At 34.5% G+C, this 21,083-nt stretch overlaps 1 protein-coding gene across 5 annotated transcripts in view; it reads right to left on the bottom strand.

Annotated features, from left to right (window-relative positions):
- LOC117339503 (lymphocyte cytosolic protein 2-like) overlaps positions 1-21,083 on the bottom strand; it is an 85,606-nt gene that overhangs the window by 30,113 nt on the left and 34,410 nt on the right. For 3 of the 5 annotated variants that reach the window (XM_033901141.1, XM_033901144.1, XM_033901143.1), the window contains 7 exons: positions 18,395-18,495; positions 10,421-10,601; positions 9,913-9,993; positions 9,180-9,253; positions 8,435-8,464; positions 5,662-5,718; positions 5,011-5,070 (listed from right to left, as the gene is read on the bottom strand). In XM_033901141.1, the coding sequence (XP_033757032.1) occupies positions 5,011-5,070; positions 5,662-5,718; positions 8,435-8,464; positions 9,180-9,253; positions 9,913-9,993; positions 10,421-10,601; positions 18,395-18,495 (584 nt within the window). Of the gene's footprint in view, positions 1-5,010; positions 5,071-5,661; positions 5,719-8,434; positions 8,465-9,179; positions 9,254-9,912; positions 9,994-10,420; positions 10,607-14,419; positions 15,045-18,394; positions 18,496-21,083 lie in introns of those variants that run through there. The other 2 variants (XM_033901142.1, XM_033901145.1) reach the window with 2 other exon arrangements.

A 21,083-nucleotide genomic window follows, 5' to 3' on the forward strand; every position in this document is an offset into this window, starting at 1 on the left:
CAGAAACCCCAAGCTATGTATCTAAAAGTACGCTACACCAGCGAGAACTACCGAAGAAGTCCGATAATTATTAAACCCGTATTAACTTAACAATGTGACGCTTAATTAAGTATCATACGACTATTGACTAATTTGTGTGTAATCAACCCAGTTCTTGTGATCACTGCTTAATACGTAAATGTGTATGTAATTAATAACGTGCATCTTTCAATGAGTCGTCGTTTCACGTAACGGTGTTACAAAGCCGATATCCGTGTTTACCCAATACAAGTGTTCATGATGTTAATTACCGATCATAAATTTATTACATGTATTTGAGATTGATTAATTATGGTATCACGTACTGTATGTTTGTGCGTAAATTCTTGCTAATTACGAAATAGCAATATGTGTTCCTATAAAAGTTGCCGTCTGTAAAATAACTATAATAGATATTGTACGTCAAGTTCATAAAAGCAAGACCAGGCTATACTATAAAATCCTTTAATACTGTAAAGTTTAAAAAGGTCGTAGAGAAAAAGTAATGTACCGTTATAAAAACAAAAGTTACACTTTGTAACACAGGTAAACACCCGGGGCTATGACCTGGCAGCAGTCGCTATGACTACGCACAGTGTCAAGCAATAGTCTGTGTACAGCTGTCGACACGTGTGACTTGCTCCGACATTTTTTCTCCTCGTGGTGAAAAAATCGTCCGGATTATTGCGGGAAATTTACTAATGAAAAGTACGTTCCGTTCCCAAAATGGGCTTCCAGAATAGGAATCCGAATTTCCTGACTGGTGAGTACAAATAACGTTACGGAAATCCGTTCCCGTGCATTTCCGTCCGGACTGCGAGTTTTCCGGACTATCGGCGTCCGGATTATCGCGGGTCCACTGTACACTGAATGGTCAACAAATGATAAACGTTCTGCCTGATGAGAGTCGCCGAGCGATGTGTGCGACATCATAGGGATTCCATTAGTTCTGTTTCTAAATAATAAGACAATTTAGGCAAACTTGCTATAGAAATGCAAGATATTTAAATATGTTTTCTTACATATTCCTTGTTGGAATCATGTATAAAGTAAAAATGTAATTTACCTAAATATACAAGCAAATATAGGTGTTTTTTTTTTAAAAACATATTTTTATTGCTTCAAATGTAGGCATGAGGATTGGGCAGAAGTTATACAACTTATTAAAGCCCCCTCCTCCAAACATTTTTACAACAATGTGACACAAACAATGGACATTTACATTAATTTTACGATTGACAAATTAGAAAGGAAGACTAAAGAGAGAAAGTGAAAGGAATACAGATAATTATACAAAAATGAATTTATGTCTAACAAAAATATTTGATTTACACACAATAACATAATATCTGCCTAGAACAAACTAACTACGTTTGCACGCTCCTTCATCTTATCATTGTCCTTTCATGCTCATTCCTTAATCGTTCTCCTTTTGATAATCAAGCTCCTGCTAGGTAATATAATATAGGTTTACAACAGGGACATAAACCCTCAGTAATTGCATGTATGACATATAGATATTAGACCTCTCATTTTATGAATACTTGGGTTAATACAGTAATACTGTGGGATGCATTTTGAACGAATAATTTTCATTTCAATATGTTAAAGTGTACCCTGAATGAAAAATTACATTTTAATATGTTATTGGTATTGATTAATAAACAAGAATGCAGAAAACCGCATCAAAATCGGCCGACCCATTTCCGAGTAATTGTGATTTTTCTCGAAAACACACCTGAAGCCCAAAGCCGAATACCTCGTTTTGGTGACCTCTGACCTGTGACGTCACAGGTTGAACACGATCGGAGCCGCCATATAGGAAATATATAGAAACAAACGTGAACACGTGCCTGTAATTAATGCGAATAAGACAAAAAAAAAGGAAAGTGCTGAATAAACTCTCTGAGTTATATTTGTGAATTAGTTAATAACAAGTGCTACCGAAACCAGGGACATATAACTTTCTTTTTAAACGGTGCCATATATAACATGTAGCATCTCACTAATTTTCTCTCATAACGAGCCATACACAACATGTAACATCTTACTAATTTTCTATTATAACGGGCCAAATACAGCGTGTATCATCTTACCTATTTTCTATTATAACAGGTCGTATATAACATTTATATTAAAATATTTTATTCATATTTTTTTTATTTTAACGGGTCGTTGTAACATGTATGACATTTGAATAACCGGCCGTTTATAATGACTTACATCACATAGCCTTTATTATGGGGGCATGACAGGTTTGTTACATACACATGTACCAGTATTGATTTCGGTTATAATACTTCTAGTAACACAAGTTTAAAATGCAATTCATTCAAGATGTGAAATAAATGCTGATCATTTTGGGGTTTTTTTATTAGCCAAAACAGAAATTATACCGTTATTTGTGATTTTTGGGTAATTGTCCGCAATTGATAAAACGTGTCCATGAAAGCTCAGTAACTCCCAGACAAGATTCATAGAGTAAATTTCAACATCATGGGTACATATATGAATGAGGTAATTTAGGTTAATTATTCTATAGACAAACGTTTGAGATATGATTTTTTATTCGTTTGTATAGAAAACGAAACTCACTGAATTCCAAAAATAATGTGTTTGATTTCAACAAAATGTATTCCCTATAGTATAAACGCAATTCTTAATAAAATTCAAGCTCAATTTATGTACAAACAACCTGTAAAACCATGTTTTCGGAACTCCTTTGAAGTGCACAGAAACCAAACGCGTGAACTCACGGCGTGTGCTGATTAGAACACCAGAAATCACGGACACCTGTGGTGCAGTGCCAGGTGTGATGAGCTTGTGGACCGTAATTTCACACCTGGTAATTGTTTAGCAGTATACTAACCAATTCAAACTTGAGAATTCGTAATTCTCCGAACATGTTTATACATCTTTTAAAAGTCCTTTTTTAAGTGAAGATATGACTTGCGACACGAATTGAAAGCAAAACCACCAGGGTCTCGATCACTTCATAATAATGTTTTTTAACAAACCCTTTTTTTTTAAAATATTTTTCTTAAAAGCAAAAAAGGGGCTTGCCTTTAACCAAAAAAAAAAGGGGAAAAAAACAAAAATTTTTGGGAGGGAAAAAAAAAATTTTTAACCCCAAACAACGGAAAAATTTATATTATTAATTTTTTAAAAAAATAATTTTTTTGTTTTCAAAAACCTAAAATAAGGTTTAATAGTACTTGTTTCCCCTTAAAAAGTATCCAAAATTTATTTGTTAATCCTTTTAATATTTAATTTTCATGAAAGGTATTTTAGTTTTTAAATTTTTTTGATTTTAAATTTTTTGTTGCTTTTTTTAAAGGTTAGACAAAAAAAAAAACTAATCTTCAAAAAAAAACCCCTTTTTAAAAAACCCCCTTTTTTCTTTTCCATTTTTTTAGGCTCCCCCTTAAATTTGGGGTTTACACCCCCCCCCTTTTTTTAAAAAAACCCCCCTCAAATCCCATCCGACTACCCCCCCAAGGAAGTTTGAACCCCCCACTGGCCCCCAACGGGAACCCCCGGGGGGAAAGGACGGAGGCCCGGGTGGCCATAAAATTTCCCGGCAGGGTGGTTTTGCAGCGCGCGGGCAAATTCGTTTTTGATTTTAAAATTGGCCTTTTTTCCCAAAAAAAGGGGGTTTCCGAATTTTTTTGGGGAAAAAAGGATAAAAAATTTGAACGGGTTTTTTTTTCAGGGGAAATTTTAAAACATAAAAAAAATGAAAAATTGGTGGAAAGTTTTCATCTTTTGAAAAATTTTTTTTAATAACCTTTTTAAAAATTTTTTTTTAACTTTTATTTTTGGTGATTTTTCGGAAATATTGAAAAAAAAAAAACTAATTCTTTAGTGTTTCGACATAAATTTTTTGATTTTGAAAACCGCCTCCGGTGGGGGAATCGGGCCCGGGGGCGGGACGGGGGGCCTTAAAGGGTAAAAAACCTTTGGGAGTCGATGGGGGAAAAACCCCACGAATCCCGAAATTTTATGTTTTTAATTTTTTGGGGTTTTTTTAAAAGAAAACCGATTGGTTTTTCATTATAAATTGAGGGGCAGAATTTAAAATTTTTGAAAAAAAAAACCCTTCCAAATTTCGAATTTTAAATTGAAAGTTATGAAAATTTAGTTAAAGTTGAATTTTTTTCCAAATATGTTAAAGTAAAAAGCCTGAAAAGAAAGTAATATTTTGTACCCCGGGGGGTTTTGGGAGGGGGGTTTTAAATTTTTATAAATTAGATTTTTTAAAAGGGGGCCCCCCCCCCCCCCCCCCCCCCCCCCCCCCCCCCTTTTTTTTTTTTTTTTTTTTTTTTTTTTTTTTTTTTTTTTTTTTTTTTTTTTTTTTTTTTTTTTTTTTTTTTTTTTTTTTTTTTTGGTTTTTTGGGGGAAAACCCCAAAAAAGGGAAAAAATTAAGTTTCCTAAAATTTTTTTTAATTTTCAATGAAAAAAAAAATTAAAATTTTTTAAATAGGGGTTTCCCGGGGGAAAAAAGATGGCTGCTGTCCAGGTAAAGTAGTCTACGGCTGGCAGTGCTGGTATTGCCGCGCGACAGAACCGCCCGAGGCGAATCTCGCAATATTTGTCATGATGTTTAATATTAGGCGATTTTCACGAAAACTGGATTGCTCCGTCAATACTAGATTCGAGGAGCAGAATTCGCGTCAGTGGAGAAAAAAATAGACCCTGTCGGACATTTCTAGACTGTCGGGGAAACTTTTAGATAGTCATGAAATAAATAGTGTAAAGTTCATGATTGGATATGATTCACAGAACTAGCTTTGACCGTCGAAAATTAGCCATGAAAATTCATAATTAGATACGTTGCTGAAAAAATGGACTGGGTTGGGTTAAATTAGATCTTTTATGGTAAAATTGGTGAAAATTTCAGAATTAGTAGAAAATATGAAAAAACTAGTACATTCGTGTCTCCCAGTGTAGCTGTCAGTACATTATATATATCAAATGTATTTGATAAATACCTGTTCGTCTTGTGGGGGTGGGACTGGCTGGGCTCGTCGGCCGGGACGGGACAGGGGAGGCTAAAGTAAACAAAACAACCATTAAATTAGCATTCGACTTGCACTTATTTAATATTGAAGAAACATGCATTATAACATGATAATCAGATATGAATGCTTATTTACTTAATATTGTCTGATTTTAAATGTTTCTACAATGATAACACAGAGTGTGATGGTGAAATTCTATTAGTGTGATAGGGAGTTTGACATGTAACCTAAATAAAGTGACCTTGACCTTGACCCAAAATCCCTGAATCTCAAACTTGTTCGAGATTTTATGGCCCTTTATCAATGTGTGAAGTTTGATAAAATCCCTCAAGGAATGAAGTTGCTAACGTACTGACAAACGTTATGTTTTATGTATGTATAGTATGTAACAGATGGATGAAGAGTAATATTAGTCACCCAATGTTTCATCAGTAGGGGAATATCACAAAGTGTGACATATAAAATAAGTCTAAATGTCTTCTTAAATAAGAGCTAATTTTGGTTCTTGAACAAAGGAATTAGTTCCTATAATTTCTAATTATTATTACAATTATGATAGTAGGAGATGATTGAATGAACTTGATTTCCATGAAAACATTAAGATAATATTTTATGAGGTACCTGTTCTACTGGTGGGGCAGGCTGTGCTCGTCGACCAGGACGGGATGGCAGTGGCGGCTAAAAAGACACACAACATAATTAATTTAGTATATAAAATGTATAGACATTACATTTCAGGACCAATACATGTATATTGCTAATTGTCCATCTCTTCGATGAACACCATCAGTAACATCATATAAAGGTCAATGAATGTTGACAGTTTTGTTAAGTGAATCTTTCCAAAACAAACTCCTTTTTATGTTATGTTTTGACTGATGAAAAAACTATTCACTATTTTGAAAAGATGTAAATACAGAGATAATATGGTCCATTGTCCTTAAGGATTCCATTTAAGTAGATGGAATAACAAGGTTTTTTAAAATTTTAATTAGGTCAAAGGTCATGGTGAAGGTCAGCAGGTACATCTAAAAATGTTGTATCAATGAAAGGTCTCGTAACAAGGAACATACATTAAAATTAAGAAAGCCTTATCTTGTATGGTTAACATAAAGTGGTTGAGGTTAAAAGTTTTTTTTGAGATTAGATCTAAGGTCGAAGTCAAGGTCAAAAGGTCTGCAAAGTAATAACCAATGGAAAGGCCTTGTAACTAGGATTACACATGTCAAATATAAAAGCCCTATCGTGTACGGTTAACATAAAGTGGCCATGGTTAAAGTTTTTTGAAATTAGGCCAAAAGGTCAGAGTCATGGTCAGCAGGTCTATAAAAGCAGTACACACAGGAACACACTCGTCAAATACCTAAGCTGCAACCTCATGACTATATATATTGACACAACACTGTTTTATAAAAACTTTAACCTAGCTGCCTACCGATGAACACTGATGAGGCAGACGCTGGGTTGAAGCAATAGCTCCCCTGTACTTTATTCCGGCGAGCTAAAAAGCTTACCAGGTTGGTTATGTCATTAAAAAGAGCCTCCAGAATAATTTCTCAATATCAGCTAAAGATTGCCAATGAAATTATTTATTACATACTAGGATACTAGCACAATGAAAAAGTTACAGATAAATACTTAATTAAGTTCACCATAATGTGAACCCTTCTGGTTGAGTATCACAACTAATGACAAAACATTGACCATGACCTTTATATAGTGAACTTGATAGTGAAGGTCATTATTTGGTATTTAGAAGTGGCATTATAAAAAATTGTGATGATATGTGTAGAATTACAGATGCTTTATTTTAACCCACCACACAATGTGTTACAGTATGTATAAAAAAAGATCAATTCATATTTTAAGATAAAATTTGTCAGAATTGGATATTTTAAAGGTTGAGCTTTTTTCTAGGACACACAAATCTTGTCACATATTGTAAATTAATTCATTGTAGGTGATTTTATTGAAAGTAAATCCAGACATTTGCTGAATTTACTATGTATCAGCAGATTACATATATTCTGTATAAAAAATTATGTAGTTTCACTGGTGGAAGATATATAGATGTCTTACACATAAGCGAATCCTATCAAATAATGAAAAGGCAGAACAAATTGTATGCAGACACGAACCAGGCAATATCTTTCATCAAGCACCGTAGTAGTTATAATAACTTAATAAAATGAACAAAATAACATTAATATAGTAGAGCTCTAAGCAATGCCATGGATTAAACATTGAAAAAACACAAAGATCGTAGCTCTTTTAAGCTTCTGTTCCCTGTACATGAGATTTATTACTAAAGCATACAAAGAGACAGAATTTGCAGTGACAAGGCTTTGGTTTAAATAATACCACAAAGTGGTCATGCTGCTTTAGATAATTCAGAGGTGATACAATCAAAGCTATAAAACATCTTCAATTCTAAACAGTCATGGAGGCTTAAAAAATTCATGCACCGAGAATTCATCATCATCAACAAAAATATTGGAAGAAAATATCATTTCCCACTGGTAAATGGCTATATTCACATTCTCTGTTGCATTTGTCTACATGTCGTTAGTAAACCAAATTGTATTCATGAGACTGTATACTACCATTTGGTAGCAGTTCAATGCTTTAGTAATCAATATATCACGGGAATGCTTTTCTTCCACCGAGGGAAATATTTCTTCATCGCAGAACATGATAAAGAAGATCCAGGATATAAATCACCTGAATATATCCATCAACTAGGTTTGGTGTTTCTTAAAGTTTCCAAACAGGTTACACATATACTGTTGACAAATTTATCAAAGGAAATATGTACACTGACAATATGTTATGGTCACAATATAATGACGTCACATAGACATTGTCTTGTATAGCAACATAATATTGTATGCTGGGAGAAAAATAACCATCCCCTACCTTGAGGACATGACAGAGAACTCTCCTACCCTCGGGGTGATATTCTTGATTTTTGAATCCTAGCCGAGGATTAGACAATCAAGTATTACCTCGAGGGTAGGAGAGTTCTCTGTCAAGCTCTCAGTAGGAGGAGATTCTATCATAATCAAACCCTAGTTGTCTTGGTGATAGAAGAATATATTATACAACATCCATCCACCAACAATTCCTGGTTAACTTAAAGTAAAAGCCTTAACAAAGAATGAGAGAACAATTATCATGATGGAAGGACAAACAAGGCATGAATCATCATCTGCAATAGAACCAGCAGCAAACAAGCAGTTTTTCATAGGAGACCAAGTTTCTTTTTTAACATACTCCATTAGGCAGAAATATATCTAAAGAGTTAGTAGTGATGAGATAGCTTAGTTTAATGTTTTCAGGCAGACCGCAGTAACACAGGTGACATTGGGCTGCAGCATCCCATAGACTCTCTTACCTCAGCATCATCAGTCTCCTCGTAAGTTGGCTGCATAAAAATTCATCACCAAATATGTTGTATAATACAATTATTAAGAAATAGGAAGAAGGTACAATGTTCCACAATATGACCATCAAGTCAAATCCTGTCTAATGTCAATGATATTCATAATAATACATGTGTACCAGGAAATTTTTTTATAATTATGATTCTCAACGTTCAGAATCATATCATATGTATATACTGTATACTACAATGTGTCATATATTCTTATGTACACCGTATACACAGTTGTTTACATTACAAAGATTTACAGTATTTCTATTTCTACAGAACAGAGAAATTTGGGGGGAGGGGCAATTATAGGTGTGAATAGACAAATGAAAATGCATTTTTGAGATGAAAAAGAATCAATATGACAAAATGTTCAATTTATAAATGTTTCATAAACAAATTGTATTCTATCCCCAACTAAAAAAAGCACTGATTTTATCATCATTTAATATCAATTTATCTTTTGTATATATTTGAATTATTGTTACCATTTTGTTCTATTTACATGATATTGAATTTTAAATTTTAAAAAGATGGGATCATGAATTTATGTAATCTTTCACAAAAAACTGGACAGCATCGGGTTGAATTTGACAGTGAAGTTAGTATTTTATATTTGTATGTCCTCAACATCCCCATTGTGAGAGAATACATTTATACAGATATTAAGATATGGAGAAGAAAAAACTTAGGAAAATATGATAAATACCTGTTCAATCTCTGGTGGTGGGGCTTGTGGACCTCTTCGTCCAGGACGGGATGGCAGGGTTGGCTGAGAAGACACTATCAGGCCAAAGAAAGAAATCTGCAGTTACAGTATTTTACACATATTTTTCTCTAAATTCACATACAGATTTGCATCCATGTTTTGCTATAAAGTTAAATTAGTTTATCTACCAATAAAGGAATCATATAGATCCACTTTTCCAGACTCAAAATCACAACAACAAAATATTAGACAATTATAGAAGTGATGTTACTAGGATGATTATCAGATCTATAATTATAAATGAATTCCTGATTATACCAATGCTTACAATTTTGTGCCAATACCAACAAAATTTAAATCTAAATGGTTTTATTTACATGGACGTCACAACAACAAATTCTGTATGGTTTTACCTACAAGTACAACAACAACAAAATCTAAATGGCTTTATCCACATGGACGCCACAACAACAAATTCTGTATGGTTTTACCTGTATGGACATGATAATGGCAACAAAATCCAAATGGATTTACCTACATGGACGTCACAACAACAAAATCTGAATGGTTTTACCTGCATAGACATCATAATGACAACAAAACATTAATATTGCTGAGAATGCAATTTTTACATGTGAAGCAAGGCAAAAGTAACAATAAAGATATTTAATATGAACAAATCCAGAAAAATACAACAAGATGTACAGTAAAGATTGTTTATTTATATACCTACCCTGGGGTGCAGTTCGTCCCGGGCGACTTGCAGGGGGCAGCTTTTTTACATCTGGTTGATCATAATCCTCATCAGGACCGTCTACAATTAGAGAAGTCATAATTGTCATTTTCAGGTCAGTCAGATTTTAAGGAATGATCTTACAGCCTGTAAACACTTTTTCAAGCATGAATATCATAAATATATTATTTTGAGTCAATCCAGTTTCATAGAACATCAGCCGTTTCATCAAATGTTCCACACTTCCAGCTTAATTTTTACTATACCTGAAAAATAAAGTGACTTAGTCTCATCTAAAATATGTTGCATGCATTTGATTTACACTAATGCATGACTAAATACAGAGAAACATCTCCAATCTGACCATCAGATTGCAAAATAGGAATGTACAAGTGTTCATCAGACTGAACACAAGTATCAACTGGAATACAGGGTTTGATATTAATGTCTGAGTATACAGGTACCATGACCTATAGTGTCTAGGAGTAATGTCGGACATGATGCCAACCTTGGTTATCTGGTCGTCCTTTCTGTCTGATAGAACTTTGTTTAAAGTCAATCAGTGCTGTTTTTAAGTTAGCAACGGAAAACTTTTCCTTGGCAGCTTCACGGCCGGGAACAGGTGGTGCTATTGGTTCCTTTGTGTTTTCATAGTCGTCGTCGGGACTCGAGTCCGAGTCTTCCTGAGTCTGACGTAAGGGTAAAAACTTGACAATAATTGACCTATCATCTATAGATATTTATCAAAAATAATATCCATAATTGTAATTTTCAACTTCATTAATTTATTTAAAACATAAATATTATTTTAGCAGTAATCTTATTTCCACACTTTTCAGTGTGGAAGTATTGCGCTGAAATATAATTATGTTAGATAAAGTTTCTCCACACCATTTCTATAGCAAATAATAGAAGCATAATTTCATTATTGCAATGATGTGTTAGAATTTAAAAATCAGATAATTTGAGCATGTTAAAGTACATTTACAATTTATCATAATTTAGATGTATACAAATTTCTTATAAAGTCAAACTTTGGAAGTTTAATAATGTTAAATACAGATACATGTATATGACAATGCAGAAATTTAGCTGAAATATTTTTGTATGACATTAATTTGTAATTAAAATACAACAAAATTGATATTAATATGAATTCATGCAGTGATTCTTTTAAGTTGCAAAAATGTTAAAATATATTTAATCATACATTTGAAATACCAAAATCTTATTAATTTCATATTTATCTATATATATCGCGATCAGGGCCCAGTTGTTCAAAGGTGATTAATTTAACCACTTGATTAGTGAAAATCTCATTTCTCCTTTACTTCAAATCGTGTGTGTATATCATTGATTCTTCGAAATAAGCAGTTATGAAGACTGATGAGTGTTATAGTTTCAGAAAATTTTGTCAAATAAGTTTTATCAGACATTATTTAATCTGGATTTTGATATTATTGTTAAACTGTGATTAGCCTCATCACCTTTTGAACAACTGGACCCTGGTAGCTGAGATCATGGTTAAATTGTGATATATAAGCATAGCAGTACAATCAACATGCAATTATGTATCATGATAATATTATACAGACAAAAGAGTAGTCATCAAAAGAACATCAAGTAACAACTGTCTTTATTGAAAGTGAAATGTATGTTTATCTTATATCAGCTGACATCAATATCTCATCTGTTTATGTTAAATAATTACTGGTGTTTGAAAAAAATAGGTATTTGATATCTGAAATGTACTTCTTTATTCCTGCTTTAACCCTAAAGACAATCTGGCAGTGAAGGAGAAAAATAAAATAGATGTAGATCGTCAGTGAAATTGTTGACATAATTTCAGGAAAGAAAAGGAGTATATTGAAGACAGTTATACCAACTCTCAACCTATAATACAGAGTTTACACTATGGGAATCAGGTGTATTTAGACAGTTACCAACTCTCAACCTATAATACAGAGTTTACACTATGGGAATCAGGTGTATTGAAGCCAGTTACCAACTCTCAACCTATAATACAGAGTTAACACTATGGGAATCAGGTGTATTGAAGACAGTTACCAACTCTCAACCTATAATACAGAGTTTACACTATGGGAATCAGGTGTATTGAAGACAGTTACCAACTCTCAACCTATAATACAGAGTTTACACTATGGGAATCAGGTGTATTGAAGCCAGTTACCAACTCTCAACCTATAATACAGAGTTTACACTATGGGAATCAGGTGTATTGAAGACAGTTACCAACTCTCAACCTATAATACAGAGTTTACACTATGGGAATCAGGAGTATTGAAGATATTTACCAACTCTCAACCTATAATACAGAGTTTACACTATGGGAATCAGGTGTATTGAAGACAGTTACCAACTCTCAACCTATAATACAGAGTTTACACTATGGGAATCAGGTGTATTGAAGCCAGTTACCAACTCTCAACCTATAATACAGAGTTAACACTATGGGAATCAGGTGTATTGAAGACAGTTACCAACTCTCAACCTATAATACAGAGTTTACACTATGGGAATCAGGTGTATTGAAGACAGTTACCAACTCTCAACCTATAATACAGAGTTTACACTATGGGAATCAGGTGTATTGAAGCCAGTTACCAACTCTCAACCTATAATACAGAGTTTACACTATGGGAATCAGGTGTATTGAAGACAGTTACCAACTCTCAACCTATAATACAGAGTTTACACTATGGGAATCAGGAGTATTGAAGACAGTTACCAACTCTCAACCTATAATACAGAGTTTACACTATGGGAATCAGGTGTATTGAAGACAGTTACCAACTCTCAACCTATAATACAGAGTTTACACTATGGGAATCAGGTGTATTGAAGACATTTACCAACTCTCAACCTATAATACAGAGTTTATACACTATGGGAATCAGGTGTATTGAAGACAGTTACCAACTCTCAACCTATAATACAGAGTTTACACTATGGGAATCAGGTGTATTGAAGACATTTACCAACTCTCAACCTATAATACAGAGTTTACACTATGGGAATCAGGAGTATTGAAGATTAAAGTACCTACTCTCACTATATACATTTACATATGGGAATCAGTGTATTTTAACAGCTACACAATCTCATCTTATGTAATAAAGTTACACTATGGGATCAGTGTATTGAACCATACAACTCACTATTAATACAAAGTTTACTTCTATGGGATCGTGTATAACATACAGAGTTTACACTATGGGAATCAGGTGTATTTTAGACAGTTACCAACTCTCAACCTATAATACAGAGTTTACACTATGGGAATCAGGTGTATTGAAGCCAGTTACCAACTCTCAACCTATAATACAGAGTTTACACTATGGGAATCAGGTGTATTGAAGACAGTTACCAACTCTCAACCTATAATACAGAGTTTACACTATGGGAATCAGGAGTATTGAAGATTATAAGTTACCAACTCTCAACCTATAATACAGAGTTTACACTATGGGAATCAGGTGTATTGAAGACAGTTACCAACTCTCAACCTATAATACAGAGTTTACACTATGGGAATCAGGTGTATTGAAGACAGTTACCAACTCTCAACCTATAATACAGAGTTTACACTATGGGAATCAGGAGTATTGAAGACAGTTACCAACTCTCAATCTATAATACAGAGTTTACACTATGGGAATCAGGTGTATTGAAGACATTTACCAACTCTCAACCTATAATACAGAGTTTACACTATGGGAATCAGGAGTATTGAAGATTATAAGTTACCAACTCTCAACCTATAATACAGAGTTTACACTATGGGAATCAGGAGTATTGAAGACCGTAATTAGCTACACAATACATATCTATTGAATGATCTGTATGTTTCAATTATCAAATATGACAAATTGGTTAAGTTGATACTGAATGAACAGTCGGGTGTTGCAATGCTGTTAACACTCTTGCTTTTAACCTTAGTACGTGACTGAGGTTTGATTCCTGATCAGACATTAAAAAGGGTAAGGGGGTCAGTCCAAATACCTGCCTGTGACCAAATGGGTTTTCTCTGGGTACCCTGGGTTTCCTCTCAAATTAAGACCCCTTGTATGCTTCGATCAGAGCCAACAAGAGTGGCTGATATCAGTGATATATTAACTTTTTTCACAAATGTTGTAATATGAATTAAGTGTATTAGTTTAAATTTGATGATGAAGAAACAAGCTGTTACATGTATATATACTAAATACCTGTAGTAGATGGATTCATTCTTATCCCCATGGCCAGTGGTCAAGAAAATGAGTAGCTTGACCCATATGTTTCAAGCTGGCCAGCCCAAAACCATATATGACTCATTTGCATATGACAAACAAGAAAACCTATGAATCAGATTTTTGTGGTTAATATTTCCACTATAAAATCATGAAGATTGATGAAGAATATAAAAGGCCTTAAAGATCCATTACCAGCTAAGATGGTGATAGATTTATCATTCCATCATCATGTTACTGTAAACAAACTACTGTACCTTTTCGTGAAATTTTATCCGGTTTTTTGTAAACCCGAGTTGGCTTTCGATCCATGTTATTCACATGACCAGATGAATTGTTTCGAAATATATGCCGACACGCAATGACGGCTGAACCTTCTTTAAACAGCGTTTTCAGTCTGTTTTCTGGAGGGAGACTAGAACTTCTTTTTCTAGTACGCTTTCCAAATCCCTTTTTCTCTAAAAATTTCCCAAGAGCACTCATGGTAGTGATATCAGAGGATGAAGAGGTAGGCCGTTGTGATGAAGTTTCACCTTTCATCATGTCCATCCCAAGATAACCAAAATGTGTCTTGGTAGGTCCAACTTTTTCAAAATTATCAGATTTTCTTTCAGTACATCACAGCTGTACGTTATAACCACAACCTGATGTGAATTAACTTTATATGCTTAATGATGCCTCAGATTGATGAAAATCTAGCAATTAGCACTGTTACCTGTGGTTAGTCCATCAATTCCAGATTTGATATGTAACCAGATGAAAGAAACATAAAGTTTAGAATATTTTATGCAATCTTTTAGTTCCAAAACCATGGCAACACATTCATTTCCACATCATAATTCCATTGTTATATCCAGAGAGAGTTGAGAAATATCCACAAAGTATTGTATTTTTTTTCCAATGTCAGTTATTATCTGAGAGACAGCCAGCTAAATAAACATTGTATACATTTATAAAGCTGTCATCACTCAGCTTCAAATGTTCATGTCAGTGTGGCTGCAGATTTCATCAACACGAACAATAACATATCACAATACAGTTCAAATCATTGTGATAACAATGAAGCACTTTAAATCCGTACATAAAATTGCTCCTGTTACAGAAATACATCAAAAAAAGGAATAACTCCAAAAATAGGGTACAAATCCGTCAAACATGGACAAAACTGACACAAATCTGTAACATATCACTGCATTTGTGTTGGTCAAGTTGTCAACATAACTGAAATAGATGTTTTTACACTGAAAAATCGTGTACATGGATATCTGACTTATGACCTGACTCACACTAGTATACTTCTACCTGCGGAGACTACTGTATGACCTGGGGCTGTTATGATATGCCAGTCTGGAGCTCCAGGGACGTATATCTCATGATTGAGTGGTGATGGATGGCTTCAGGTCATAGCTTGTTAGTCACTGGATTCTGTAAGTGGACACTGACTGTCCAGTAATCCCTAATATGACATCATTAATCTTATAAGTAGGGATTGCAGTATTGGTTAAAGGGACATAACCCTTGTGATGTGATGCTTGAGCTCATAGGAAGGCATAAAAATTGTTATAATTTATGAATTATTTGAAAAGAAAAAAAAATTAATTTAACTCTTCGTAAATGTTGACAATCAGGATAACTATAAATGCTTAACTTTTGAAAATATTATTATGCAAATTGAAAAAAAAAAATTAATTTTGAAACATAATCTAACTTCATTTAATAACAAACAACTTGGAACTTTAGCACAGCTGTAGTATAATATAAGGCTGTAGATTTATATAAATAACAATGTATTTGTAGGTAGCTCAGATATTTCCAAGTTATAGTCTTTGAGAGAACGATGTTTTATAACTCAAAATGATCAATTATTTTTTACAGAGAGTATATTTATATCACATACCATAGAACTCTAATTATACTCCTGATGACATCACACGTGTATAGTGACACTTGTCAATGTAAACATGTTGATGGTTAAATTACATAACCAAGTTTACATCACCCTGTACCAGTAATAGTAGCTCATCACAGCACTGGACTGTCAAACGATGATTCATTACTCCTACTGGTCGCTAAAGGGTTCAAACTCTTAGTAATATTATAACCGTGTACATGTACAATGTATATTACAATTCAATATTAACCCGTATACACATGTACATGTATATACATTTACTGCCTCATATGCTTTCACACTAGTTCAATCAAGACTTTTTTAGTTTACTTGATTATCAATTTTCGTATTTTGTTGCATCTGTTTGTGTCTGAAGAATTTTTCTGTTTTTAATTATTTTACTCTACAACAACAATATTCAGTATTTCTAAATTCAGAATTACACAATTTACAATAATTCAGAATTACACAATTTAGTCTCATCTAACAATAAAATGCTATTCAATTTCAAAGTACATTAAATTGAATTATGAAAACTAGAAAATGCCTATAAGACATAAATGCCCCCCACTTCCACTTGACACCCTGAAACATAGTTTGGTGAGGATCACATCAGCAGTTCCTGAGATTAGCTATAGTTAATATACATGTGATGTAAAAACAGACCAGGTTTACTCAACTGGATTCCTTTCATTACTTATTATCTAGTTATCTACACAAACTGGAGGGATTGCCCAAGGTAAATTACTCTGGTCCAAAATAGATTTTTTTTTATTTTAAAGAGTTAAAAACATAATTGTATAAAATACACCATCAAAGGTTTCTCATGGCCAAAAACATCTTTGATATCAATATCTAAATTTAAATACCTTGAAGAAATTATCAAAGTTAACCTACCCAAAACTGGGAGTTTTCTACTTTGTCTCCTCTTATGGAACTTCACAAACCGAAATCTCATGAATTTTGTATATAAACTTGGACAACATCCCATGGTATCAGAAAAGAACAGTCATGATCCAACTACACGAAATCAGACTCTGGGTATACAGAGTTCGGCGATTCTGAATGAATTTTAAGGATGGAAACATACTGGGTAACTACCTATAAGGTATATAAAGTTTCTCAGTGCAGCGTGACAAATCACTCTAACCTCAACTGTACCTGCGGTTTTTCTGGGTAGGTGTAATCACCTGTGGTCGTCTGTATTTTCCAAGTTATAGCCCTAACGTTTACAGAACTTCACAGCTTTGTAGAAAATATTATGAAACTGCAGAAGTTTCAATTCAAATGAACAGCTTGATCATAATTATTTAAATTATGCGTTTATAATTTCATAATGTGCTTCATCAACATTGATGCTTTACGCCCTTGGGAGTCCTGCGCAGAGGCATCAAGGAGAGGTTATATAACTACAGTGATTTTTTTTTTCAATTTTTGTGCAGGGTTTAGATAAAAAATTGAGGCTTATGTTTTAGCATGTGATGAGGGCTTCAAAGGCTATATCTCTAAGTCCTCTAGTGTTGTGCATTGTGCTGCTGCTGGTGGAAGGAGATTCAATTGTGTTTACTGTTTGTAGGAAAAATAAATATTTGAAATTGTCCTTTGTAGCAACTAAGTGTTTGAATGCAGGAGGGTGTGCCTGTCTCGTTTGGGGGTCTGCGGGAGTGACCACACAGTCAAACCTGCTTGAATGCATGGTCACCTTGAATAAGTGGCCACCTCAGTTATGCGGCCAGTTTGTGGTCCGACCGATGAAAAATATTATATAATGAACCTTAAGTGGTCAACTGTCTAAAGCAGCCAGTGGTCACTTAAATATGGCCCTAGTCATTATCTCATCCCGTATTGAGCGGCCATTGTGTCCGGAGGTAAACAGCCAAGGTGATCACATGACCAGATTTTATTATCAATCGTCACGTGATTTGTTTTGTTTATGATAACCTTCACACTCCGACCCTTCACACTTGTCGAGTCTTTGCAGGATAAATTAGCATTATCATGCAAACCAAGGCTGAACATGACAAACTTGATGTGAAATGTAGCGTATAAACTACAATTGGAGATTTTTTTCAGAAGTAATAAATTTATGAAAACTTTCTTTTTCTGTCGTGAGTTTCTGGTCAACCTGGTTTAAGCAGCCAACTTCAGTCAGTCCTTTGGGTGACCTCTTAATACAGGTTTGACTGTATATTTGTTACCATATGCTTGACACATGGAGGGGCAATTTAATAAAAAAAAAATCCTGACATTAGTGCAAAGCTAAGGTAGGGTCTACATGGAGGTGTCTTTGACGGGGATGTCTTTTGACGTGGCAGGGTTAAAGAAGAAAATGACCACTCACTGTCTGGTTCCTCCTCTGAAGAGTCCGATACCTGACCGTATTTTGTGATTGTGGGTCATCCACTAACAATAGATAGTCAGCCTCCTCCTCCCGAATATGTCCTGAGTAGACAGTTATGTTCATCGTACTTAGCGTTTTGTAAGTTATATTTTTTGTTTGGAGATTTACACCCTGACACCAGTTTTGGACATATGAAGACTGCACAGCAGATGAGATATGTTTTTATTAGTTTATTAAAAGGATTCTAGCTATTGCTTGGCTTTGTCTCACAGACTGGTGAGTGTTCTCTGTCAAAGTAAATGATGACATCACTCAAGGGAGCTTTTACAATAAGTACCATTACGATACCTCTCTGAAATGACCAACACACCAGGACAGGGTATCACTCATCCGGTCACATTATACTGACATCAGTTTGTAATCAATTCAATGTTGAAAATTCTAAAGAATCTATTTTGCAATTCTTGGGATCCATAAAAATATCTTCTTAATGTACACTGTTTACTACAAACAAGAGTAAGACAGGGCAGGACAATATAAGCCAATCCTCCAAGCCATAAGGAAATGCAATTTATCAAGTGAAGCCAAATATTGAAATGCAAGCTTACCATGTGTAAATATAATCTTCTAATCAATATATGATGAGAAAGTACAATTTCATATCATAGCAAAGTCTACAAAGACTTGTCCTTTAACCACAAACAAATTTCTTCTAAATATACGTCACAATGACCCAACAAATAATTTTTTTCCATCTATCGATGTTTGAATGTGTCCCTCTTGCTGAGTGTACAGGTAGAGAACATCATAATCCGATACATCATCAGTTTACGTGTAGATGACGTATCAGATTACATTATCTAGGGTCAATTGTGACTACTGATATCTTCCAAATGGTATGTATGTATGTCATTTGCTTGTTATCAGATAATGTATCTACCAAGGTAAATCTTCCTTATTTTCTTCCCTTTTTTTGCATTTTACATAACATTTCTCTATAAATGAATTTCTTCTTATCTCCTTAAAAGGAAGTTTGTGGATAAAACAAGAAAACAAAAACAAAACACTGAACTCAGAATAGTTTCTAAAACTAAATATGAATTATAATCTGTATGACCGGTCTTTAAAGGAAGGGTTGACATGTAGTAGCTGGTGCCTACCTCACTAGCTAGACAACATACAGATGTACAAATTAAAAAAAATCAACTGGGGTATGCAGTCAAGATCTAAAAAGCGGTGTAAAATATGTGACCCCATTGACCCGATTGATGGGACCCCATTAAGTTATAGTAAGTATGGCTGGTCTGGAGCGATTGATGGGACCCCATTAAGTTATAGTAAGTATGGCTGGTTTGGAGCGATTGATGGGACCCCATTAAGTTATAGTAAGTATGGCTGGTTTGGAGCGATTGATGGGACCCCATTAAGTTATAGCAAGTATGGCTGGTTTGGAGCGATTGATGGGACCCCATTAAGTTATAGTAAGTATAGATGGTTTGGAGCGATTGATGGGACCCCATTAAGTTATAGTAAGTATGGCTGGTCTGGAATGATTGATGGGACCCCATTAAGTTATAGTAAGTATAGCTGGTTTGGAGCGAGTGATGGGACCCCATTAAGTTATAGTAAGTATGGCTGGTTTGGAGTGATTGACAGGACCCCATTAAGTTACAGTAAGTATGGCTGGTCTGGAGCGATTGATGGGACCCCATTAAGTTACAGTAAGTATGGCTGGTTTGGAGCGATTAATGGGACCCCATTAAGTTATAGTAAGTATGGCTGGTTTGGAGCGATGGATGGGACCCCATTAAGTTATAGTAAGTATGGCTGGTTTGGAGCGATTGATGCGACCCCACTAGGTTACAGTAAGTATGGCTGGTTTGGAGCAATTGATGGGACCCCATTAAGTTATAGTAAGTATGGCTGGTTTGGAGCAATTGATGGAACCCCATTAAGTTATAGTAAGTATGGCTGGTTTGGAGCGATTGACAGGACCCCATTAAGTTATAGTAAGTATGGCTGGTTTGGAGCGATTAATGGGACCCCATTAAGTTATAGTAAGTATGGCTGGTTTGGAGCGATTGATGGGAACCCATTAAGTTATAGTAAGTATGGCTGGTTTGGAGCGATTAATGGGACCCCATTAAGTTATAGTAAGTATGGCTGGTTTGGAGCGATTAATGGGACCCCATTAAGTTATAGTAAGTATGGCTGGTTTGGAGCGATTAATGGGACCCCATTAAGTTATAGTAAGTATGGCTGGTCTGGAGCGATTGATGGGACCCCATTAAGTTATAGTAAGTATAGCTAGTTTGAATAAGGTTAACCTCAGTTACATTTCAGTGACAAAGTATTTTTGTCATGACATTTTTTTTTCTCCCTGTGACAAGGGACATTAAATATCAAATCTATGATTCATAGAGAGGAAGTTACCTCAGGGTAGATGATTAGGACATAGAAGATGGCATCTTTTGGCAAAAGCTTTATCTGGAAAACTTACTGGAATCAACAAAACTATGTTTTACATTCTCAGATTATTCTCAGTCCTTAAATGACCCTGGCTGTTAATAGGACGTTGAACAAAAACAAACAAACCAAACTCAGTGATGTGAAAGTATTGTAAACAAGTCAGTGTTAAAATGGATGTTCAGATCAAGATATCAGTATACAGGAGGAACTTGTTCTCATG

This window comes from Pecten maximus, chromosome 12, assembly GCF_902652985.1.
Source record: "Pecten maximus chromosome 12, xPecMax1.1, whole genome shotgun sequence".
NCBI classification, from domain to species: Eukaryota; Metazoa; Mollusca; class Bivalvia; order Pectinida; family Pectinidae; genus Pecten; species Pecten maximus.